This window comes from Salvelinus namaycush, chromosome 3 (assembly GCF_016432855.1).
Source record: "Salvelinus namaycush isolate Seneca chromosome 3, SaNama_1.0, whole genome shotgun sequence".
Taxonomy (NCBI): Eukaryota; Metazoa; Chordata; class Actinopteri; order Salmoniformes; family Salmonidae; genus Salvelinus; species Salvelinus namaycush.
In genome coordinates this window covers 75248530-75276053 of record NC_052309.1, presented here as the reverse complement: position 1 = coordinate 75276053, position 27524 = coordinate 75248530, and the positions used below count along the sequence as shown (strand labels likewise).

Here is a 27524-nt window from a genome sequence, read left to right as displayed (position 1 = left end):
TGCCTTGCAATGATGTTTAATGGAATTTTGAAAAACCTACTTAGCATGAACCATTCATCTATGAACATCCCTAGTGTATAATGGTTTAAACAGATACAATTTCAATGTTAGTACATGCAAGTTGAACTATCCAATACCACTAAAAGCGTTTCAGTGAGAAAAGCATTTTCAGTGAGCGTCATTCTAAATGCAGAGGAATGAAGGTTTTTTCCCACAAATAGTTGTTAGTTGGTTCTGAAGCACAAATGATCAACTAAGAGGCATGAAGCATGACCACTTAAAACAGATGCCTCAAAACACACTGTACATGACAACGTTACTTGCCATGATAATCTATGCAGGGAGAGGCAAACTTCCTGTAGCGCAAATTAAAACTAGACAAACTTCAAATCGAACACTCTGTAAGCGAGGAAAGCCATGTTAAATATCTAGCCTTCATTCGATACTAAAATAGTGTTGAAAACAAGAAGACGAACGTGTAAAAAGAGAGAGTAGGACTATCTCTATGGTGCAGGATAAAATGGAGCGTGTAACATAGGGGAGAGGCAGGACCGGGTTCCAACAAAACAAGTACAAAAAAAAGAATTGACATTTGTTTGGTAAAAACAGTAGGATAAATACACATGTAGGTAGAGTCCATTCTCGTTTTACTCCTCCTTTTCTTTTAAGAGCTTTGTCCCAACGGACCAGTCAGTCAATACCCCCTCAGGGGTTATGGAGTACGCAGCGTTACTTAAAAAGAACATTCTAATAGAAAATGGTAGCTAGTAGCTATTGTACATAAAGTAGTGCCATACATTCATAACCATAATAGTAGTATGAAAGAGGGAGGCTTCACTGATCTACAGTCTTTCGTTCCCCTTGCCTTTTTTTGTTTCCTACCATCATTTGCTTGTTTTTCTAAACCATCTAACCCACCTCGAGAGAAAAACTAAGAACAACAAGGGGGGAGGGGTGCGAGGGAGAAGGTGCATTCCAGGGGTAGGGACTTATACGTTACCTGCCAGAAAGCTATCAGTCTTATCGCATATAGCAGAGTAGTAGGGTGGCTGGCCCTCGCTGGCCTGCCCGGCATGCTGGGGCCCCAGGCGGAGGGAGTCCTCCAGGGTGTTGGCCTCCTCCAGGTCGTCAGCATCCATCTCCCCCCCCAGCATGTAGTGGTGCTGGTCCCCAGGCTGGCCCAGGGGCAGCAGGTCTACAGGGCCTCCCAGCAGCTCCTCTGACTGGGCGGCCGCTGCAGGCAGGGTCAGCTCCTTGATGAGGGAGGGGTCCTTGGCCTCCTCGGGCAACTGGTCCTCGTTCTCCAGGGAGAAGATGCCGGGGCTCTTACCGCAGCTCTCGGCAGTGGAGTGGGCGTTGGAGTTGGACATGGTGCAGTCAAAGCCGTAAGACGCCACCGAGTTGGCAGACTGGGGCGTGCCGCCACCCCCGTCCTCCTCTCCTTCTCCGGCCGGCGCCTCCACCACCTCCTCTTCCAGGGCAGGCAGGATACAGGCGGACGGTGGGCTGTCGAACTCAGCACTGTCATCCATGGTGACGGGGACATCTGGGTTGTTGATCTGCATCTCACCCTCCGTGTCACTGGCCTCGTCTCCTGAGGTGGAGGGGGAGGAGGGGGCAGAGGCGGGGGCAGTAGGAGGGCCTGCTCCCAGGACCTCGTCAGCAGGGAGCGTCTCAGCCTCCTCCTCCTCGTCACCTCGCTCCAGATGGATGCCCAAGTCCTGCTCCAGGTCAGGCTGCACATTGGATGGCACGGGGGTTTGCTGCTTGTCAGAGCGTGACTCCACCCCGGAGCTGCTGTCATAGTCACGGAGCTCCTCGGGAGTGCTGGTTTCACTGCTGCTGTGGACGGCCAGGGCCGTGCCACTCAGGGTGCTGGACTGAGACATGCCCACAGCAGGGGGCCCTGGGGGAGCAGAGGCCTCCACTGGGGCGGAGCTCTCCATCTCCTCAGGGGCAGACTGGGGCTCTGAGGTCTGCTCTGACTGGAGCATCAGAGAGGGGGCACTGAGATCCAACCAGGCCTGCGCAGAGGACTGGGTGGGCGTCTCAGGGCCGTCAGCCCCGTGGTCAGACAGGGGGCTGGAAGCGGTGTGGGGGGAGGAGAGGTGGGGCTGGGCCCAGGGGTCAGTGAAGGGGTTTGTCTGACCCCAGGCTGAGGAAGGTGGGATGGGCGAACGGTTGAGGTTATCCAAGCGGTCCTCCTCTGTGTAGTCGTCCTCGTCTGCGTTCCCACAGCTCTCCAGTCCACTCTCCGTCACCCCTTCGCTGGGCATCTCCACATCTTCATCATCCTCCTCCTCATCCTCCTGCTGACACACCTTCCGGTGGTCCACTGCCCGCTCTGAGCTCAAGTCCATATCATCAACATCAACTCGCTCCTCCTCGTTGGCCAGGGTTTCCACATCTGGGGAGCACATGAAGGCCCCTTCTCCCTCGGAGCCCTTGAGGCTGGAGTCTACCAGAGCATAGGAGCTCTGGGCACCCTGCAGCAGGCCCATGTCCTGGATGCTGCTAATCTCTGACGACCCCTGCAGGCGGCTGCTCACATCCTCAGAGTCCATCCCTGACAAGAGGTCATCCCCATGCCAACTGGTGGCACCACCGAAGCCTGCAGGCTTGGCCTCCTCAGAGGGCTGAGAGCTACTCATGTCAAACAGTGATGTCGGCTTCCACACTTTCCTATCCTCTTCCTCATCCTCATCCTCATCTTCCTCCTCCTGCTCCTCGTTGGCCAGGGTCTCCACATCGGGGGAGCACATGAAGGCCCCTTCTCCCTCGGAGCCCTTGAGGCTGGAGTCTACCAGAGCATAGGAGCTCTGGGTACCCTGCAGCAGGCCCGTATGCTGGATGCTGCTAATCCCTGACGACCCCTGCAGGCGGCTGCTCACATCCTCAGAGTCCATCCCTGACAAGAGGTCATCCCCATGCCAACTGGTGGCACCACCGAAGCCTGCAGGCTTGGCCTCCTCAGAGGGCTGAGAGCTACTCATGTCAAACAGTGATGTCGGCTTGCACACTTTCCTATCCTCTTCCTCATCCTCATCTTCCTCCTCCTGCTCCTCGTTGGCCAGGGTCTCCACATCGGGGGAGCACATGAAGGCCCCTTCTCCCTCGGAGCCCTTGAGGCTGGAGTCTACCAGAGCATAGGAGCTCTGGGTACCCTGCAGCAGGCCCGTATGCTGGATGCTGCTAATCTCTGACGACCCCTGCAGGCGGCTGCTCACATCCTCAGAGTCCATCCCTGACAAGAGGTCATCCCCATGCCAACTGGTGGCACCACTGAAGCCTGCAGGCTTGGCCTCCTCAGAGGGCTGAGAGCTACTCATGTCAAACAGTGATGTCGGCTTGCCCACCGTCCTCTCCTCTTCCTCCTCCTCATTGTCATCATCTTCGTTGATCTCCTCATCTGCCTTCTCCACTGCCTCCTCCTGGTCCTGAGAGGGAGAGCCCAGGACCCCTGAGGTGAACTCATCCATGGGCTGAGACATCATGCTGAACGCAGGAGGGGCTGAAGAGGAGGGCATGAGGAGGTCCTCCTGCTGCTCATCTGGCTGGACCTTCCCCTCCTCCTGGATCGGGCTCTGTGGAGACATGGCAGACTGGTTCTGGGCCCAGGAGTCTGGCTGGAATATCACCTCCTCCTGGACCGGGCTCTGTGGAGCCATGGCAGACTGGTTCTGGGCCCAGGAGTCTGGCTGGAATATCACCTCCTCCTGGACCGGGCTCTGTGGAGCCATGGCAGACTGGTTCTGGGCCCAGGAGTCTGCCTGGAATATCACCTCCTCCTGGACCGGGCTCTGTGGAGCCGTGGCAGACTGGTTCTGGCCACAGGGGTCTGGCTGGAATATCACCTCCTCCTGGACCGGGCTCTGTGGAGCCGTGGCAGACTGGTTCTGGGCCCAGGAGTCTGGCTGGAATACCATCTCCTCCTGGACCGGGCTTTGTGGAGCCGTGGCAGACTGGTTCTGGCCACAGGGGTCTGGCTGGAATATCACCTCCTCCTGGACCGGGCTCTGTGGAGCCATGGCAGACTGTCTCTGGGACCTGGGTTCTGGCTGGACGTGCATGTCCAGCAGAGCAAAGGCATTCTGGGGCTCCCTGACCGGGGACATGGGCCCAGTGGGGGAGCATGGAGGGGACATGACCGTGGTGCCCAGGGGAGACACTATGTCTGCTGGCTCGTCCAGGTGGACCAGGTCCAGCTGACCTGACAGCTGAGAGATAAAGGCCTCTGGGGCCTCCTCTGGCTGGCTGGCCGGAGGGGGCACAGTCTCCTTCTCCTCTGGGACTGCAGCCACCACTGCTTCTTCCGAAGTTGCCATGGAGACTACAGCAGCCGAGGAAGCTGCAGCTATGGCGGCAGCAACAGCGGCGTCCTGTGTCTCACCAGCTTCAGTCGCGGGCTCTGCCGCCGTTGTGGGTTTGGGGCCACGCTTTACTGCCATGGGGGTGTTGCTGCCCACAGTCTTCTTTGGGGTGGAAGCCTTCCCTGCTGGCTTGGTACTCGGGGTCTTGGGACCAGCACTGACATCCTTTGAAGGCGTGGGCTTGCTTGGCGTCTTCTTGGTGTCTGCGGCCTTGCTGCTGGCAGCCGGCTTCTTGGGGGTGGAGTCTGGCTTGGACGCGGAGGCTGATTTGGGAGTCTCAGGTTTGGTGGACTTGGCTGGTGAGGTGCGAGTGAGAGGAGCCGCTGCAGGCTTCTTGGTGGCTGATTTGGTAACATCTAGAGGAAAAGTATAACACAGGCAGACGTTTGTGAAGAGGAAAAGGACAAGGGTTGGAAACTTAATTATGACGAACAAATGATCTAATATTTAATAGATATATTTTGAAAAATGTAACATGTAATGCTAGTAATAAAAAGCTAAAACCTTTGTAAAATTGTATTTTATTTTAATTTAACCAAAACTGATGTCCCCTCTTACCTTTCTTGATGGGAGTTGCAGTTTTTGAGGGCTGTGATGTCGGGGTCCGTCCAGCAGAGGGTGTTGTAGAGCCGGCTTTGGCAGAGGCTGGTCTGGGGGTGGTGGAGGTGGTTTTAGCCGTGGGGGTGCCAGGCTTGGCTGTGGATGTGGAGCTCTTGGCTGTGCTGGCTGTTGCTGGCCTGGCTGCAGCAGAGGCAGGGCGAGATCCTGGAGCAGCAGTGGCAGGCCTGAGGGAGAACAGCAGAGCGGTGGGGGTCAGAATCACTTAGCACGGCTTTCAAACCAGGGGGTGCATCAGTTTTGTGGTCATCTACCAGACACCATGAATCAGTATTTCTGTAGAGGTGATAAAATATCGAAATGGAGACGTGACTGCTAGTGCTATTTATATAAATAAAGTGACACCAAATTAACACCAATGTTTAAACAGACTCATTTGCATCGTCAAGCGAACGTTAGGTCCCTTGAGTTCCACATGCTGGTAACCCCTGGGCCATAAATCGCAGAGCAAGAGGCCCTGTCGACTGGATTCACAAGTCATTCTGTTAGTCACTTCTACAGCCCTGCCAGACACTAGACTTCCTCAGGAACACAGCACAGAGAGGTCATTAACCAAGTGATGACGGAGAAAACACAACAAGAACATGAGAGGACGAAGGAGTCAACTTCCATTCACTCCTCGTCTCTTCAATGCCTGGAGTGGCTGGCCCCGACAGGGCACTAATACAGTAACTCACCCAGTCAACCCAGTCATCACAACACCCCGAGGCATCTGAAGCAGTGCAGTCTGGGAGATGAGTCACACCACACATACAGAGTGGAGCCCCCCACTGCCAAGCCCACCCCCATCTCCCATCTCCATCCTCCTCCCTGCTACATCCAGCCCACCTCTCCTGACATGAGGGTAATGTGCACTCTGGTCAAGTAGCTTCCACGTCAGGCAAGTGCAAAGTAACCGACATGCAGTGACACAGTCGTGAGATCTCGTTAGCCTACGCTGCACTGCACCACCGCCTCTAAATAAAGAACAGAGTTAGCATCGGCGGCGGGGAGAGGGAAGATCGCTGGGGTCACGTTCATCTTTAATTCAGACGGAGCACAGAAATAACTTGTTCAAATCCCTGTTGGAACTATGGATGGAGTTAAAAGCATATTTTATTGTACAAGAGCAAACGCTGCCAGTTTTTACATGGCAAGGAAACCCAGAGAGCCACGCACAGCCTGTCAAGTGTAGGCCTGATGGAACACACTGCCTGTCTGGTAACATCTAGCCTCGACATGATGTCCACTGGACACTCACAATGGATTACAACCATGCACAGCTTCCTTCCCTGTACAGTAGGAGTTGTCATAGGTAGAGAATGAAGAGGTGAAGAGGGAGGGAAGCAGCTGATGATCCTGTTGTACCAAAACAAGAGACCGCCTGTTATTACTCTAACGATGAGAGGGATTACAAGCTCAAGTTAATGATATTGTTTGGTGTGGTGATGTCTAGACTAAGGCTTCTTATGAAGCATTAACAGCCTAGGTCATGGTACAAAAAAGGCCATTGTTTCTATCCAGAGTTGTATCACAAAAACTGGCCCTTTTCTCTATTAGTATGCGTGATATAACCTAGTCCAGGAGAAGAGCTTTTTAATTGACTGTTGGCTGACCCTTCCACTGATTAACTACAAGCGAGCAGAACGTGACATTCAGTGTGGTTTCCTCAGGTATCAATCTGACAGGTATCAATCTGACAGGTCTAGACGTAAATGAGGACACACTAAAAAGAAAAGTAACGTGGTAAAATTCTAAGTTTAGGAGATTTGTAAAAGTGTGTGCTGACAGAAAAAATGGAATTAAAGATTAGAAAATAATTACAGGACGAAGTGAATAGAAGGTAGAGAGAATGCAGGAGAGATTATGACTGAGTATTTATCTGAATCTGTGTGACGAAAGGAATATGGCTAATCCAAAATGACAAGATGACTTGGTTTAGCTAGGGAAGCAAGGCAGATTAGCGGGCCATCGTCAAAGGCAGTAGGAGAGAGGGAGCGAGAGAAAGTGCTCATCCGATTACACGTCATTAACCTTCTATCATTGTCGCTTCTCAAATAGGTCCGGTCACTGTTGTAGGAGCCAGTGCGGCCGTTATAGAATAATGGGGCATGGTCGAACAATAATAAAAAGACAGGCAGGATGTGTTACAAAATAATTACATGCTTCTCGGCAGTTAGGCACAATGAAAAGGCTCCACTGAGGCATTACAGTGCAATGATGCTTGAATTGTTAAGCTTTTTTTATTTTTATTCTCTAATTAAGATCACTGTCACCCAAATGACTGAGGCAGTGTTGACCATGTTAGACTCGTGAGTCTAATGGCTTGCAGTTGCACACAATGAAGGAAAATTGCTGTGCATTGTTTCTCAAACTTGCCGAAGGCCTTGCCATTGGGAACATCATCACACATTGGGGTTAAAGAAAATGTAGAGAAAAAGCCTATAAATTCACTGAAGCTTAAAAAATAAGCGCAGAGACAATTAAAGTAGCCTGAGGTTTTTAAAATATAACATTTTAGTTTCATTACACATTCTGGAACGATGTGGAACTTTGCGGTGATTAACATAAAAATCAGGTTGCCCGTGTGCCTTTGCGTGGCAAATCAAAGTGGGGCTACGATTAAGTCAACGAGATGCATAAGCAAGGCTAGTGCCTCCCCTGCAGCAGAGCTAACAGCAAAGAGCCAGCTACCATGGGGACGGACCTCCTCCCAGGGAGACAGCTGGCATATTAGAGATGATGCCATTTTAATTCAGCAGAAAGGCTGGGAGGGACACTTTACCCTGGTTAAAAGGAGGGGATTCTACCTCCAGGACATCCACACAAGGCTTCAGATATATGGGAACACCACAGGAATCTCACTCTAACCCAGGAACAAAAGGTATCAGTCCTTCGCTTGCAATTTCCCAGAGAAATTCACCAGGTAGTTAGTTGCCTTGGAGCTAGAGAGATCCTTATACTGCCGCATCAGCACGAAAGAGGGGCTTTGAGCGAAAGGATAAGAAATTACACAGGGTGCCGCCTTACCCTGATAAACCAGCTATAGCTGGCTTTTTGGTTGGTTCTGCTTGAGGAAAATAACGTTTAAAAATAAATTAGATATCAAAAAGGACAGTCAACCTACTGAAGATGGAGCTGAGGTGTCGAGTAAAAGTAAAATGGTTTCCATCTCCTAGCAGTAGAGGGACAAAGAGCAGATAGAGCCTGGTGGGTGGGTGACGATGCAGATCCAGGCTGTATGAGTGTGGTGAAGCAGAGGCCTATAGAACCACTGCCTTCCCAGAGAGCACTCTGCAACATCCATCACGTCTGCCACACTTCCAGAGCATGAGCTCACACCCCCGTTGCCACCAGATCCTTTAAGTGATTAGGTCTGCTGCTGCACCTCCCATAAAACCATGGCAATGGGAGACTGCGTCACAGAGTGGTCTGTCTGTCACACCCACAGCCCAGCAGGAGAGGAGATTTACAGCCTGCACAACTGGCCTGCTTCATATTGTACACGATTGGCACAGCTATATTACACTGTACACGACTGGCACAGCTATATTACACTGTACACGACTGGCACAGCTATATTACACTGTACACGACTGGCACAGCTATATTACACTGTAAACGACTGGCACAGCTATATTACACTGTACACGACTGGCACAGCTATATTACACTGTACACGACTGGCACAGCTATATTACACTGTACACGACTGGCACAGCTATATTACACTGTACACGACTGGCACAGCTATATTACACTGTAAACGACTGGCACAGCTATATTACACTGTACATGACTGGCACAGCTATATTACACTGTACACGACTGGCACAGCTATATTACACTGTACACGACTGGCACAGCTATATTACACTGTACATGACTGGCACAGCTATATATTACACTGTACATGACTGGCACAGCTATATATTACACTGTACACGACTGGCACAGCTATATATTACACTGTACACGACTGGCACAGCTATATATTACACTGTACATGACTGGCACAGCTATATATTACACTGTACATGACTGGCACAGCTATATATTACACTGTACACGACTGGCACAGCTATATATTACACTGTACACGACTGGCACAGCTATATATTACACTGTACATGACTGGCACAGCTATATATTACACTGTACATGACTGGCACAGCTATATATTACACTGTACATGACTGGCACAGCTATATATTACACTGTACATGACTGGCACAGCTATATATTACACTGTACATGACTGGCACAGCTATATATTACACTGTACATGACTGGCACAGCTATATATTACACTGTACACGACTGGCACAGCTATATATTACACTGTACATGACTGGCACAGCTATATATTACACTGTACACGACTGGCACAGCTATATATTACACTGTACACGACTGGCACAGCTATATATTACACTGTACACGACTGGCACAGCTATATTACACTGTACATGACTGGCACAGCTATATATTACACTGTACATGACTGGCACAGCTATATATTACACTGTACACGACTGGCAGCCTACTGCTCTATTACTGTTCAGTACAGCAGGACAAGGGAGAGAGAACCACCACCACCTCTTCTCCTAGCCTTTCATGGCTTCCTCCAAATTCACAGACCACCACCGACGCCCCTTACTCAATATAGGCCCAACAATGCACTGTTCATTTTATTTCACCTTTATTTAAACAGGAAGGCCAGTTGAGAACAAGGTCTCAAGCCATGACGTGCAACATGTTCAGCTACACACTACACCCCTCCCCCATCCCCCCAGTCACACTGGGTAAACACCATTAAATAACATTGTATTTGTCAGTGTACAGCAGGTATAAAAGGTGCAGTGAAATGCTTATGTGCTAGCTTCCTCAACAACGCAGTACATTAATCAATACCAGAGTCAAGTCAAAAACAACAACAGAAGTAATAAATAATACCAGAAAACAATGAAAAAAACAACAAAACACTAAAATAAGACTTGTTGGCTAGGCGCTAGCAACAGGGCAACGGTCGTTGGCGCTATTTTGTTATTCGACTACATGCACGCATACAACGTGCTGATTAACATATACAGCCTCCCAGAAATACAGGCCTGCACAGCATATACACAACACCAGCATACGCATGCAAGCAAACCCACACCCAATGAGCAATGACGGGCGCTGCATGATGTCATCTCAACTATGACTCAAAAACACACATACCTTCCCCCACACCACCCACTGTGTCCAACACTACATAATGACTTTTCAGCATACACTAAATCAGACCCAGAGGTTTCCTGTCACAAGCTGTAGAGCTAACTTTATACAGACAATCAGTATCAAACAGCAGACATGCACACAGAGAGTACAAACACAGCCCTACAACAGTGTTGGCTTGAGCAAATGTGTGCACACCTCATCACACAGCCAAATTGGTACTGTAAAAACAATAGCACACACACACACCGCGGCCAAACAGTGTTCACACCTCTACTACACCCATCAACCAGGATGTAGTGACAGGTATTAAGTGCTACTGTAAAAGGAGAGGTGGAAAACTGAGAAATCGTGTGCTGCTGCAGACTAGTCATTTCACACACATATTTTCAGCTGCCGCCGACAAAGTCTGAGGTTGAACTTCAGAATCAATCAGATGTGTCACCAGCAGACTGGATCTAGTGTTGAGGGGTCAGAGGAGTGAGACTAAAACAGAACAAAAAGCGGAACAGTTTCAGGACAAACAGAACACAGACCGGACTTGCTAAATGTCAACGGAACCAAAACAAAACAGCCATGATGCGTAGGGCTGGTACAACTATTGTATAATTGTGTAACCGACAATTATGAGCAATATCCAGGAACAAAATAATCATCATAATCATCTTAATACCGTCATTTTAGGTGAAGGGGGATTCAATTTCATATTCCAAGTATACAGGGAGTGTACAAAACATCAGGAACACCTTCCTTTTGCCCTCAGAACAGCCTCAATTCGTCAAGCATGGACTAGAAAGTGTCGAAAGCTTTCCACAGGGATGCTGGCCTATGTTAACACCAATGCTTCCCACAGTCTTGCCCATTCACCCTCTGAATGGAACACATACACAATCCATGGCTCAATCATATCAAGGCTTAAGAATCCATCTTAACCTGTAACCACCATCTTTAACCGTTAACCTACACAGATTAAAAGGGAGGAGACAGGTGACCTCAATAAGGGATCATAGCTTTTACCTGGACAGTGTCATGGAACGGTGTTCCTAATGTGTTGTACCCCATAGTTGACCCAATAGCAGTTTGTTATTTTTACATGAATTGGGTAAAGTTGGTAGCTTAATCATTTTACGAGCAAAACTGCATGGTTGGGAGAGAAGTTCCAAGCGGTCAAAACCAGAGTCCTATATTTATAACGGACACCATGTTAATGCCTTTGAGCATTTCATTTATCCATTCATGATGAGAATTTGGAATCTTGTACATAGCATTGTTTAAAATTCAGATGGGGAGCTATTACGGCTTCCATGGAACGCAGGGTTATGTAAATGCATCATAATATGCATAAACTTCCATGTCCAAACTTTTAAAATATATGGCTCTGTTAAAAACCATTTGTTTGTGAGACGGGAGTGTCACCAAAGCTGTGTCGTATTCATTAAGTATCTCGTAGGACATTTTCAAAAATGCAAAACATTTGTTCTATAAAAATCACAATTAAGACAACCATGGCCATTTGCATGACATTTAGCCTACTGGTTATTCTATAATTGTCACAGCCATAATGATGATTCAGTCAAATTAGATTTAGGCCATTTGTAGCTGTAGGATTGTAAAAAAATATATATATTTGCTTTCCAATCTTTTCTGTCTGATAAGAAAGAAAATCTCCTGAGAGTGAACTTGAATAAATTGAGGGACGAAATGAGTATTGTGTGTGAGAGAGTCAGTGGTCTCCGTGAGCAGGGAGACAGGCGGTGTCTGATATGCCAGATCGTATCCACTCTGCACTCATCTGATATAGACATGCATTAAAAAGAGGGAGCAGGAAGGGAAAAAGGATACATCTAATTACAGCAGAGATTTATGACCCTGTCACAGTCTATTACCCCCCCAATGCAGGCTGGCTGGGTACACAACGCTCACTGCATCCATCAGCCTCCACGCTATCTCCCTCAGCCATATGTTGCACAACGCAAAATGAACTGTTTTGTTCCGTAATGCATGGATTAAAGTTCTCGCTTACCTCATAGTTTAACTTCACCAGAGATTGTCGCACTCGCAAAAAAATGCTAAATCGCTATCTGTTGACTAGTATGTACTCGCTAGATCCTGTTAGATTGTTGGAGGGGGAGCTATGAAAAGTAAGGAACTGTGTATGTAAGAGACCACAGTTCCCTTGGTACACAAACAACACAGAAGGGGAAAGGGGGTTGGGCGGGGGGAGTGAGGGCCTATTCAAAGAACAGCCAAACACCTTAGGACATCCCTGATCATCCTCCCCGCTTCACAGACAACAGGCTTGTTGAGCCACCTCGCAGGAGCCCATGACTCTCTGGAGTTGCTCCCTGGGGTTACGCTCGTCTCTGCTGGAACGCCACACAGCGTGACTCAGGTACTGTCTGGGCCTAATCTGACCTGATTCTACTCACTGCCAAACAGAGGTCCAAAACAGCCTCATCTGTCTCCTGGAGTTGGTTATTATTTATTCTGAGGGGTGCAGACTAATCTCTGGATGCGATTTGCTAACCCAAAACAGCGCTGCGAGACCTGGCTCAGAGTGACTGCTGGCCTACTTCTGAGGACTTCTTAAAGCCCCTCTCTGTGTAGGGACATTGTGCCTGTTTCTCCAGAGTTTTTAACCAGTCCCTTTCAGCCTGCAACATTCCCAAATGAAGCAACTGGCTTCTCAGTCGATTGAATCCCTGAGCTGACAAGGTAAAAATCTGTCGTTCTGCCCCTGAACAAGGCAGTTAACCCACTGTTCCTAGGCCGTCATTGAAAATGTGAGAATTTGTTCTTAACTGACTTGCCTAGTTAAATAAAGGTAGAATACAAATAAAACAGTGAATTGAAGTCGGCATCAAACAAAAGGCTGCCCAGCTAGGTACAGACAGACAATCAGCTTTTGCCTGAAGTGAGGACCAATTACATAAAACTGCCTACTATGTTATCTACACACTCACAGTCTCTCCCCAGGGGAGGGGCTACGAGCTCTACACCAATGGTTGGCCTACCTGGTTGTCTTGGAAACAGGAGGCCTATCAGGCTTGGGAGCAGCGGCAGTGCTGGGCTTGGTGGTAGCTGCAGAGACAGGCCGGGGAGCTGGGGAGATGAGATATGGGAAGGTGAGGAAAGAGGGAAGAGGGAAGGACAAAGAGATAGATATACAACATGAGTAAGATTTTTTTCATTTGTAAGACGCAGCCAATGATATATGTCATAACATTTCCTGAGGAACCAGGCCAATGTATTTCTATATTTGTTGCAGTCATTCCAGCGTGTCATACATCTTCAACTGAATCCATCTGGATGTGCTGTATGCCAACCTTCACAATACAAAACAGTACAATGTCATACTTTGCCTCAGGGAAAATGTACATTTGCTGTGTACAGAAGACAATTGGCAACTGATGACAAATGCAAGGCTTCACGTAGCATTCAGTGACTGAAAATGACTGGTCCTAAATGTTAGCCTACCTGTGGGCTTCTTAGCAGCGGTGGTGGTGGCTTTGACACCATTAGTTGGCACCGCAGGTGTCTTCTTTGCTGCTGTTCCTGTGGTGGCCTTCACCCCGTTGGTGGCAGCAGGAGCCGACGTAGGGCGGGTGGTGCCCGCTGGCTTCTTCTCACCAACCTTGGCGGTGGTCTTAGTGGTAGGGGCAACGGCTGTGCCTACGGGCCTCTTGGGCGTGGTCTTCTCTGGGGCTCCAGTGGTGGTCTTCTTTGCCACTCCGTTGGCATGTGGCTTGGAAACCCCGTTGGTCAGCCGGCTCTGGGCGGTGTTGGGTCGAGACCCTGGTCCGGTCGTGGTCTTAATTGTGGTGGTGGTCCCAGGCTTTGTCTTAGCAGCGGGGGCCTTGGTCTTGGCTTTCGGGTCTGCTGCAGCCTTGCTGTTCCCCGTCTTGGTGGGGGCCACTTGGGCTGGCTCTGGTTGAGGCTCTCCCTGCCCCATCTCTCCCTGCTGGCCAACTCCCTCCGTCTGAGGTGCCGGCGCAGCCTGGTTAGGCTCCTCTCCCATCGCAACTGGCTCGTTTACCGGATCGGCGTCCAGTGCTTCCATTGGCTCCATCGCTGCCGTGGCAACCCCATCCGGTTTCATCTCCCCTCAGTCCTGGCTGTCCGTCTCTGCAGAGGAGGGCTGGAGAGCTTGAGACTGAAGATGGTGACTGCACTCAGGCGATGGTGGAGTCTGATCTGGCAAAGAGAAGAGAATAGTATCGTCAGGCTGTGACAAGACATACATGACACTGAGCCTTCATATCAGCAGACGGGCCACAGAGGGATCAGATAAAGGCTTTCCTACAGACAGATATACAGACAAACACTACATACGGCGTATGCAGAAATATTGTTTTGAAAGTAGAGCAAATGTGTTTAAGGTGAATGATCCTAACAGATTAGGAGCAGACAGAACAGGATGTGCCATTCTGCAGAGAGCTTCATTGCTAAACAACCCTGGAGGGAACTCTCTCTCACACACACACATGATACATGTGTGACAATATATTCTTGGGGAAGAGATAGAGGACAACTATAAAAAATGATGTAGACATTCTAAATCTAAGTACAGACTCGAGGCAAAACAGAGTTAGCTAATCTTCTTTTTAAACATTAACAAGCCAGAGAATGCACTTGAGTGCATTATATGCTAGGTCTACATACAGAAGAGGCATCAGACCCACTAGTGTGGAAGAAGCCTTCCTTCAACTGAAGAGAGGGGAATCGCAAAAATCCCTTCCACTCCTAACAAACTGAGTCAGAAGGCGCTCTCTCTATAACATGCTCTAGTTCATCAGACAAGACCGCAAAGCTAAGAAACCACTTGCAATGGAGATGTAAAGGTCACGCTGAGGGGAAAAGACATGCATGTCAAGCATGTAAACAATGCCATAAGCACTGACTAGCAGGCAGTCTCGCTGGGGAAGTACCATAAACACAGATGCTTTGCAGTCAGGGTGGAGAGGTAAGGCCTGCAGTGTGGAGCAGAGGCCTAATAACAGGGAAACGTAAAGAGTCAGTTGTCTGACAGGACAGGAGACTTGGCTCCACGGTGAAGCAACACTGACATAGAGGAAGTGGCTTGGCCTGAGGAGCGTGGAAACAGGAGAGGGGATACAGTCTGCAAAGTTTGGAACGACAGTGCGCTGCTCGGACTCTAGAAGGCCTCTCCACTTCCACTCAGCCCCTCTCTCCCCCATACCCAGATGCTGCTGCTCCCCCTCCTTTCTAGAGGAGAGAGTCTTTATACTGTTAGCTTCCTGGAACCACTCCCCACACAGCCCCCCTTTCTCTCTGCTCTCATCCCTTACTCATCCTCTAAAACTAAATACGTTACTGTGCCTTCCTTCGTTCCCCTGCCAAACCTCCCATTTTCTCCAAGCCTTTTCCTCAACTTACCCCACCCTCGCACTCTTTCTACCCCTCTGTTCTCTGTTTGCGTTCACACAGATGGCCCGAGCAGCTGAGCAAGGCCAGAGGGGAAGAGAGAGAGAGGGAGAAGGAGAGAGGGAAAGCCACCGGGAGAAAATCCATACCGCAAGCAGCACACACACACACACACACACACACACACACACACACACACACACACACACACACACACACACACACACACACACACACACACACACACACACACACAACACAGTGGCAGTGAGAGGGGGAGGAGAGAGCCCTGCCACAGCACACAGGGCAATCAGCTTAATTGAGTGACACACCAGTCACATTTGGAGTGAGGTGTGTGTGTGTTGGATGCAAGTGAAAGCAACAGCAACCGTGTTTCACACATTTACATGTTAAGCTCAGTCCAACAGAGACGCTCTGTTCAAGAACACCTAGTCCTCACACCATGCTGCTCTGCCTATAACAGAGCTCTACACTAACATCAGACGCCTGCCCTGACTCCAACCCTTCAAAAAGAAAAACAACAAAATCTAACTCCAGATTGACACCAGGGACTCACACACGTCGATAGCCCTGACAACTCAACTAGAAAAAATAAAGTTAAATCCAATCGGTGCCTTGCTCCCTCTACCTCCCCTTCCTGTGTTCTGAACGGTTCTATTCCTGCAGTTGCTGAACAGCCAGACAGCTTGACTGTGCTTTTCCCAGCTCTGCTCTGTTGTGGTGATAAATCTCCAGCCCTCAGCCAGAGGAACACTGCTCTGCTCTTTTTCCTCCAGTGGGGAGATTACACAGCTCTAGTCTAAGGCCCTCGCCCCGTCTACATCACCCTATGTAGTAAGGAACATACAACTACGCCCAATGATACATGTGTTGGCACTGGCAATATTTTGACTGACTTTGGACAACCCTGCAATGTTGTAGTTGTCTTTGGTGAAATATTTTTGGATCCTCTTTGCAGTCATGCTTGATTAGAGATGGATGACGTTAGGATTCCCTGTTCGTAAAACATCTCAAGCTGATTCTCCACAGATGGTAGTGTGTTAGATATACTTTGTTCATTGGAGTGGGATATCAGAAGCTGTCGGCTGCTAAACGGCTAGAGGATGTGGGCTGCAGCCTAGATAGAAGATGACAAGGGTCAACCAGCTGCATCACAACCCCAAGGACGCTCGCCACCCCCCAAGAGGAGAGGAACAACTTCCTGTCCATGTTGTCTGGAGGACTCATCGTTATTTAGGGAAGCAATAAAGAGAGGAAGAGGAGTCCAGACATATGTTGTTACTGTCATGTAGAGTTGCATGTTTTTATTTATACATCATTAGCTTAGGTTCAGAAAGATAAATAAGTTATCGTTTTTAAAATGTCCCATGGACAGTGATGGTTTTGATATCTTCCCAAACAGCTGCTCCATCTTATCAAACTGCATCCCACATAACATTCTCTACAAGCCTCACCAATGAGCAACACAGATACAGGGAACAAAGAACACACACACAGGTCCTGAAATACTATACACACACCACCAAGGGCAGGGGTTCACTGTCATGTCAAGGAGAAACCAAACAATAGGATGAAGGTGCGCGCACACACACACACACACACACACACACACACACACACACACACACACACACACACACCTTTATCTCATTATTGTTCATCAATCATTGACAAGACGCTTAATGCACTTCAGCAGCTGACGATAGAACACCAGCTGGGCAAAGTATGATCATCCTCCAAGAGCCATATTCAATGTAAACTAACCTGCCTCCGTGTGTCTCACAGACACTGCAGACACTTACAGGCCTATACTGATATCTGGCAGGCCTCCAACAGCACTGGGAGATCCCAGCTTTTCTGATTGCCTAGACAAACAAGCATGAGTCCTCAAATTTATTATTTAATGAGGCAAGTCAGTTAAGGACAAATTCTTATTTACAATGACAGCCTACACCGGCCAAACCCGGACGACGCTGGGCCAATTGTGCGCCGCCCTATGGGACTCCCAATCACAGCCGGTAATCAGGTCATGAGTATATTCTAACGGTAATCGCCACTTTGACCTTTTAAAAAACTGTGCAGAGTCTCAGTGTGTACACCTATACAAGCTTTTGCATATGTATGGCTGTGTTTTGGGGCATTAGGTCAATTTGTTTGATAAAACACAAATCGACAAAAACCTATTGGCGTAAATGATACATGTTCAATTCCCAATGAATGTTCCCAGCAGCAGTGGGTGGGCTAAACACTAACTTAATGTCATCTCTCCTGGTGGCCTGTGTGTGCATGTCTAATCAGGGCCTCCCTTTGCCAGGAACAAGAGCCTGGCTACTGAAAATCACAGCGGTCAACGGCACTTATGAATCGCTAGCAATGGCAACCGCCACCGCTTTCCTAGTACACTGCTGTGTGTACATACATTCTCTGTGCCTGCATGTCCCCCAGGGTCAGCTGTAAATAGCCGTCAATGGGTGGATTGTAGCGGAAGGAAGCCGGGGCAAGCGAACAGGAGATCAGTTTAGTGTGCTTTTCCTAACGCTCCCGTAACCTTCCCTTAATGCCTAACGATAGAATTGATAACCGTGGCACCAGAGAGAGGATTCAAGAGTTAACGGTCGGGAGTCTGGTTTGAAGAGGCCAGTTTTACGGCCTCTGAACCCATCAACACACATTCATCACCACATGCTGCAAACTGGGATCCGGTGTCTTTACTCCTTGGCCAGTGTTAAGATGCCCTGGTGCCTGTGTTGACGGTACATCTCTCAGTTTAATGTTGAGACTGTGTGGCGTCGTCATCTAGAAACCACTGCTCTTATTCAACACCGCTGAGATCTCAGTTTAATGTTGAGACTGTGTGGCGTCGTCATCTAGAAACCACTGCTCTTATTCAACACCGCTGAGATCTCAGTTTAATGTTGAGACTGTGTGGCGTCGTCATCTAGAAACCACTGCTCTTATTCAACACCGCTGAGATCTCAGTTTAATGTTGAGACTGTGTGGCGTCGTCATCTAGAAACCACTGCTCTTATTCAATACTGCTGAGGTAAGTTCCACAAGGTTTCTGTTCGAAGCAAACATGTTCATTTCAGTTAAACGATTTGAAATGAACATTCCAATATGTTACAGTGAACATTAATGTTTGAGGCACCACGCGCTGGCATAGGGCCAGAGGTAAACTCTAAAACAGAAACCCTGCAGCATTCCACTATTCCTCTGAGGGAGGACAGGCATACACACCAGACATGGTGCGTTGAGGATCAGAACACATGAAACATTTTGTTGAATGATGCAGCATTGAGTCTCCAAGCAAGTCTGGGGAATTGAGACTGCAGCAGCTGAAACCAGAATGGGTGGTACTACCAGTCTTACACAGACAAGACTACACAAAGAATAAAAGGTTAGACCCATGGCAAACACTTCATTTGGGGTTGGTGCAGATGGTTCTGATACAAAAGAAGAGAAGGGAAACAGAGAAGTGCTAGAGGGCGCTACTGAGAAGACCTAAAACAGAAACTAACAGCACCGCCTCCAAAAGCTAAAATTTCCCCCCATTAATACGCTCCATCATGTATGATCTCAGAGGGAAATCTTGGCACTAAACCCTGAACAGCTGCTGTGGATGACTAATATCATCATTCATTTCAAAGTACAATTAATACATTGTGGAAAATGACAAATCTGCAAGTGTGATTAAATGTCATTCAGGAACTTACAATAGATCACATCCAAAAACACATGCTTTCCAAGGCTTCAAGAGACCTCATGAGCATCATCATCATCATAAAAGCATTACATTACACCATACTCATCATCATAGTCCCTTTCAGTGACTACCGTACACACCAGTTCATCTCTCCACTCAATTAGCAGGAAGCTTTCCCTGCATGGTACCGTCCCTCTCTCTGCTTTAATAGAAACCATTATACACTTCTGTAGCCTTGGCGCGGCTATCTAAACAGAACCCAAGAGACTGAGGGACTGATTGTTGCTGTGCGCTGCCCAGCTAAGAAAAGGGAGCCAGGGTGGTACAAAAGACGCATGACACCGTCCCAGCTGAGTCAGTGTGCTGCCTTCATCACCCTGATACTAATCGCGGCTCGCACATTCCCAAACAGGCCCGGCCAAAGGTCAGGAAGCCGCCCCTGCCCCTGCCCCACACACAAACAAACCGCTCCAAACAAAGTTTACTCCTCTCCACGGAATTCCTTCCCTAGACACGATGGGAGACAAGAAGAGATTGTAAGGCCCTTCTCGGACGGTGACGTCAGGACATGCCCGACAAATGAGGCTATGGACACTTAACTCCCCAGACAGGATCCAAATCAGCTGCTTTCTGCTCGGTCTCCTGGGCTATAGCCTACAATGCACCATGGTTTCAACCTTATGATTTCCATTGACAACTCAATGGTCTTGGTAACAGACAATGGACCAAGTAAACTCAGTTCAGGAATTCACTTTTCTCTTGTTCACTGGTCTGCTGCCTGTGTCAGTCAAGGCAACATCTTGTGTGACAGACACCTGAATCACAAAACCATGTGATGTGACAGACTGTAATCCCTGTGCTCTAAAGAAGTTTAGTAGGAGCCAAAAGCAGGTTTAGAGTCTGTACCGCCATGGCACGACGGGTAGAGACTTCAAGTGAGAGAAGGGTACTATCTACATCACATGCCTTCGCTCCCGGACCCATCCGGTGAATATGCTGGTCCCAAACACACACACTACCCCCCCTTTACCAGCATGCGTCACCCATCTCCCAGCCTCAGGAGACTCGGCCCCCCGGGGACAGGGAGATTAACACATGACAGAGCTTGTTAACCCTGGACAAAGAGATTTGCTAATCCTGTACGATCAGGCCGACTGTCCTCCAGCGCCGGCCCAGAGACTACCCACAGAGACAGAGAGCGCCCAGGACAGAGGCCTAGTGTGTCCCAGAAACCAAACAAAAAGACCTGGCTCCATCACAACAATGGAAAGATGGAGCCGACAACAAACAAGGTCCCAACAGCGCACGGTCTAGCTACAGTAGACCGCTGAGAGGAACAGCGGGGTGGGTGTGATCTTGACCATGCCGATATTGATCGTGGGGGAGAAAGTGAGGATGTGGGCTACTCAGATGGTGAGAAGTGTCAGTGCATTAGAGAGGCAGACAGGGACCTGTTCCACTAATGGGTTCCCTTGCCTGGGGGTTACCCACCAGTGAGGCTGGTGTGGAGGGACTGAAGGAGAGGGTAATGTGTAACTTGAAGAGCAGGTCCTTCTCCATAATGGGCAGTGTGCCCACTGACAGACTCCACTCAGGGGGTAAATGACATTAGGCCAGATAGAGCCAGCTGGTGGGTTGGATCGATGACACCAGATAGGATGGAGAGGAACAAGGCAGGCATCTGGACGGGACAGCAAAACATACCCTTGAGGGTTCGGCTCTCTAGCAGCCACTCACTACTGGAACTGACTCTGACCATAAGAGGATTATGTCCTCCTGTTTGAAGCAGAGCAGGCACGTTCCAGATGGAATCTGATCCCTCGCAGGTTGTCAACACCACCAGGGCTAACCAGGGCTTTTCAACAAAATAACAGCTAGGCTAACACCACATAAAACTGTACCTAGCCATTACCCAGAAATGTACATGGTATTTGGTGCTTGGGTCAAAAGGCTTCTTAAATAGAAATTACAGGACAATAGCATTTCAAATGACTCAAAACATCTGACAAATCTCCCCCCGTCAACTCTCATAACTGTAGCCATAATTCTGTCATCGGGAACTTTAGGCATCCATGTCATGCCAGACCGGCCCATGGTGTAGACTGGCTGCCACAGCACTGACATAATGCTGATTGAATTGGGCAGAAAAAAATGAAACACAACTGACAGTAAACAGGTGGAAACCATGGCAATACTTACAGTGCATTCGGAAAGTATTCAGACCCTTTACTTCTTCCACATTTTGTTATGTTACAGCCTTATTCTAAAATATATTAAATCGTTTTTCCCCCCTCATCAATCTACACACAATACCCCATAATGACAAAGCGAAAACAGGTTTAGAAATGTTTGCAAATTACAAATAAAAAACAGAAATACCTTATTTACACAAGTATTTAGACCCTCTGTTATAAGACTCGAAATTGAGCTCAGGTCCATCCTGTTTCCATTGATCATCCTTGAGATCTTTCTACAACTTTGAGTCCACCTGTGGTAAATGTAATTGACTGGACATGGTTTGGAAAGGCACACCTGTCTATATTAGGTCAGAGCAAAAACCAAGCAGGTCGAAGGAATTGTCCATAGAGCTCCGAGACGGGATTGTGTTGAGGCACAGATTTGCAGAAGGGTACCAAAAAATGCCTGAAGCATTGAAGGTCCAAGAACAGTGGCCTCAATCATTCTTAAATCATTTCTTTCACTTACTTGCTGTGCTGTTTCGTTGTTCATTTGTTCAGTCTTTTCATTCTCAACCAGGATTTCTATGGAACGCCGTTTGGGTCATTGTGTGTCAAAAAGATACAAAAAGATAACACTATTTGACGTGTCAAATAAGCTTGTTGACCAATCAGGACCTGAATATGACTGCACGTCACATAATAATTTAACGGGTTCATTAATCTTTTACGTAGTTATTACACTACCACTCGTATTTCATGTGTCACAACGATTCATCGATACATATGCTATGATGCTGGTAAAGTTGTCTCGCGCACCTACAGAGCTGGCATAAAAAAAGATAGCTAGCTCATGGATGCAAACAATGTTCTTCCCCAAAAACATAGCAAAACGACAATCTGTTTCAGTAGCTATATAGTTAGCTAGCCAACTATATAGCTAGGTGTCATCACCTAAAATAACCCTAATTTATAAGACAGTTCTTATTTGATTAATGGGGGTCGGACCCATCTATGTGAAGCTAGCCACAATAAGGATTAGCCACAATAGTGGACTTTGCGTTAGCCTTCAAAATAAAAGTATGTTATTGACAGTGATGCAAATGAATACAAATAGTAGAATTATGACATATGTAGCATGATCTATTCAATTGAGGTTGGAATGTTATATAAATTCAACAAAAGACAATGTTAATCTGACAAAAATCTGTTGAAATCACACTGGATGTATTATACTTTAGAATTGCATTGGGGGGTATACTTATTTCACTGTACAGCCTTACCTATGGATTGTGAATAAATGACATGGGGTATCAGTCTACCCAGTGACACCCAGAGAATATTAGCGTCGTAGCTCTTATTGTGGGACTCTGAAACAACTGAATTGAGCCACATTCATTGTCTGCCTATGTGTATTGAACACTATTCCCGAGGAAAAACAATACTGTGTGGATGTTTTGGAGTCTGATAACTCTGAGGAGGACGTTGGGAAAAAATATCTTGGGTATTGAGTAGACTGATACCCCATTTCAGTGATCCCCAATCCTTAGGTAAAGCTGTACAGTGCAATATGAATGTCAATACACACAATAGGCTGACTGGGGAGGTGATTTCTCACAGTCCCGCGATAAGAGATACAATGCTAATATTTGCATAAACTCTTCACAGTTGTGTTCTGTGGGTGTCACCGAGTAGACTGATAACCCATTTCATTGATTCACATTCCAACCTTGTTTAACATTATGGAGTCTAAATATGGCATGATTCCACCAATTGTAACCTTATGCATCACTTTCAAAAGAGGTACTTTTATTTTGAAGGCAAACCGAAAAATCCACTATTGTGCCTAATCCTTATTGTGGCTTGCTTCACAATACATAACCTGGTCCGGTCAAGCCTCACCAGCCAGATGAAGCTAGCTGGCTGCTTATAACCCTGTTACCCAAAGCTAACATTAAGTAGCTGGCTAGCTATTTATTTTCATGAACTGAAGTTCAATTTCAATAGGTGAACAACAAGTGGCTACCTAGCTAATACTTACAAGGATTCCTAAATCATTGCTAAGAACAATGAAAATGACTGCAGTTTCTTCTGGTCATTGTTTTCAGGCTGGTTGTATTGGTGCTAGGTACCAAGCTAAAGCTAGCTACCCCAGAAGTTGCGGTCGAACAAATAATGCTTTATTACCAACACAGTATTGTAAACACATCGTTCGTGGCCGGTATTTGCAGACTTTTCTGTACAGCTTTGACAGTGCTACTGATAGTAGTGGTGACGCTTGGCTTGCACGTGCAAATTCAGAACACACAACATTCTATAACAGAACTCTCTTATTTGACGTGTATCTTTTTTGACACGCAAAGACCCAAATGGCGTTCCATAGTATGTTGTGACGCTATTACTGTGCAACTCCGATAGGGCAACATCTGAAAAATAGCGCACTTAGAAGTATGTACCGGTGCTCAACCAGAGGGTGAAAGCCAACATCACGCACGACAGAGAACTGTTAATTGTCAAGGGCAATGAATTGCATTATCCTGGCAATGGATTTCGCCTTTGAGATTACTCTTTCAAATGACTGCTCGATCCACACAGCATACATTGTGGGCTAGGTTGTTAGGAATACTGTGTTGCACTTATAGTGCAAAATTTTATGTGGCGTCATTTTGTCATGTAACTAGGTTATATTGGTATGCACATGAGCTTTGACATCGGTTTTGCACATCCGCGTTAAACTAGACATCGGGCCGATACCGATGTTGGCATTTTTAGCTAATATCGGACGATTCTGATAGATTTACTTATATATCGTGTATCCCTACTAGAAACCAGCAAGCCTTTAGTTTCTGACAGTATTAAAGATAATTTCCATGTTGAGTAGACGTTATGGCCATATCGCAGACAGGCAGCAACCACAGCAATCCAGGCAAAATTCTGAAAGTGGTGACGTAGGCATAGCAACAGGGCTCTGAACCATGTCCATTATCCAGCGTCCCACTGGAAGAATTCAGAGCCTCAACACAGAAAATTAATTACTGCAGCTGCTGGCATATATACCCTCAAAACTGCGCAGCAACTGTCAGGACTGACAACTGTGATACCACTGAAGCAGCTATCTTGGCTGGACCAATGTCCGTAGCAGAATTATCAGGCCTTTATCTGGAAAGTACACATTACAGTAGTGACGACCATGGCAAACAATGGAGTGGCACTGCAGAAACCACTACTACAGTCCCAAGTCTGTGGTTAAAATAATCTCACGACTGCAGGCCAGTTGCCAGCTCTGACTTTACTCATAAGCGATGGTGACAGAAAGTGCCAAAGGTCATACAGTTCAGGCCACTGAGCAATAAAAGCAGTAGAGACAGCATCCAAGATGGCCGATTCATGGACCGTCTATATCCGAGTTGCATACGGTTTAATCTGACTTCTATATGGGGCCGTCTATGGGAATTGTCTTTCTGGGCCAGACATCAGTTAAACTGCAGTACTGAAGCAAGACTGTAGGTGCAGTCGAAAGTGTGCTTCCAGACCGGAACCCTGGGCCTTGGTTCAGCCTGAGAGGGATCTGGTGAGTAGGGGACCAGTCCAGGGCAGGCAGAGGACACACCAATTTGAATATGTACAGTTTGGGGACGTCACTGAATCAACCTATTTAGCCTACTACGCCTGAGGGCAAGCCGAGCCACAAATTACTGTAGGCATCTCCCTGACAGCCCATGGCATAGGTCAGAGGAAGGGCAGAGCAAAGAGAACTGTCTGTCATAAAATCACTCCAGAATGCTATGGTATGAATTCCGCATGGAATTGCATCTCTTCTGATTGTAGACATCTAAGCCCTTCTTTGGCCAACTGTTTCAGCAGGCTTACTAAAACATGTGCATGGCATTAAAGGAGAGACTTAAAATAGGTGTGACAGACAATGTAATAACCAAAATGCCTGCGGAGACATGAGTGGAAGAGGAATCCATTTTCAGCCTATTGTGAAAGTGAGGTGGGCAAGGGGAATTTGGTACCAAATGTCACAATGCTGGCACATTGGTTGAAAGTACAAAAATAACACTCTTTTGCTAAAACAAGATAAAGGATATTGAACCTGAAATCTGTCTTATAATTTGATTCATAGACATGACAGATACATTTTTTTTAAACGTAACAAGCCAGCAGCACTTGGGTAAAACAGGATCTACATTTAATTTCAAATTAATGCATTAGTCCCATGTCTGAGCGTGTCTCTATCCCGCTGCCTCATTCACTGGCTTGCTTTGTGAGTCAGCCATCGCTCATTAATGCACCAGAGGGTTGACTAGCATGTTGGAGCCTCTCTAAGCCAGACAAGGCCATGCCCGAAAAGTGCTCACAATCACCCTGAGATGCAATTTATTCCCGAGTGGCATCAATACCTCATGGCAGATCATTGCAGAATATTGACCTACCCATGCCCACTACCCCACCCTATATCGCTCATTGTCAGCCGAACATCAGGGGCAGAGGTTAGGCCTGTGGGCCATCTATAAGGATTAGTTGTAAATGTATATGTTACCTGCACGTTGAGGGTTTTGGAGACTAACATTATTCACCATTGTTCTTTTGGAGAGAGGAGTGTGGTCTGGTTGCATAACATTAACACAAGCAAAAAATAGCTCCAAGTTCATGGCCTGAAGCCACAATGTTAGCCTATATGATAGAGTTTGAACAAATTGTGTTTTATTGCATAGAGAGTACAGTACTTGTCATGTCTCACGTTCTAATAATCATAAGAATTGGGTGAGCCTTCAAAGACCTCTCAACCTAATAAAGTCTCGCACTTAAGCCATTCTACAAAAGTAGCCTATGCTATGTTCGCTGACTAATGCAAAAGACTAACAGAATTAGCCTAAATTACCCAACATTTCGCCTGGGGCAACGAACGAAGCCGTTCTCACTAGAGACCACTTGGCAGCACAGAACAATAGGCGTCAGCCATGGAGGTGCCACCGCCCCATTCTTCCCCTTCCAATTGCAATCGAATTCCGAATCTAAACATCCTCTTTATGGCTTGAGCCGCTCACTGGCAGAAGGAAAATGCAACGATTCACTTGCTCCTACTCTCGTTTTTGTGCGACCCAACAGACTCGTTCAGTTAGCAAGTAGCCTATTTGGTCAAGTTAACGTTTATGTCATGAATCTTGCCCTCGAGGCATAACTGAGCGGTTTCCGCTAGATAAGCCAGCTGCAAAGTCAAAATTTGCTTTATTTGAAACAATCACGAAAACAAAAGTGTGCTTTTTGGTCTTAATTTAAGGTTGGACATTAGGGTTAGCAGTGTGGTTAAGTTTAAAATCAGATTGTATGACTGTGGTTGTGCCAGCTAGTGACCACTCTGCAGACCTGCCTCCAGAACAAGATTCATGACGAAAAACGCTAACCTGCGTTTGCAATAGGAAATCATGAATTGGACTTGCAATGTCGACAAAGACATTCACCCACTATCTATGATTATTAACCCATTGTTAACACATTATTAACCCATTCTACCCAGACTAACTACCAAAATCTAAATATAAAAATCTAATATTTTAGGAAACGAAAAACAATTGTTAAAGCATCACATCGTAACTTGCAATTTATATTTTCTGTGATTTAAGTGTAAATGTAATTACACAGCTAGCTAGCATGCTAACGCTCAACCAGTCTCTAGACTTACCAACGCAGTGTAGCTAGCTATAGCTTGATCTCCAGCTACGCCCAGTGTTTGACAATATCCTCCGACTCCTTTCAGAATCCTCGAATACAAAGTGTAACAAATTGGAAAATGAAACCGAACAAGATGAGAAACAGACCAAAGTTACCAAGAAACTTCTGTCGACCGCCGATTTCAGAAGTGATGCACGTCCCTTCCAAAGAAAGGAAAAGCGATTTGCAGTCCACGCACACACACTCTACTGGCCGGGAAGGATGGACAGGCGGAGAGGGTTTTACCACGGGATTGCGCGCGGGGGTGAAATTGAAAGGGATGAATAGCGAAGTAACTCGACTTTCTCCAGCTCACAACCAATCACTACCCCGGCT

General features: G+C 47.2%; 1 protein-coding gene across 1 annotated transcript; it reads right to left on the bottom strand.

The window, feature by feature from the left end:
• Positions 1-27524, bottom strand: LOC120038551 (mucin-17-like). The gene is made up of 5 exons (XM_038984258.1): positions 27160-27524; positions 13665-14381; positions 13202-13289; positions 4929-5155; positions 1-4726 (listed from the first exon to the last, which is right to left on the bottom strand). The coding sequence occupies exons 2-5, from the start codon at positions 14284-14286 to the stop codon at positions 990-992; spliced, it is 4674 nt and encodes a 1557-aa protein (XP_038840186.1). The 5' UTR covers positions 14287-14381; positions 27160-27524; the 3' UTR covers positions 1-989.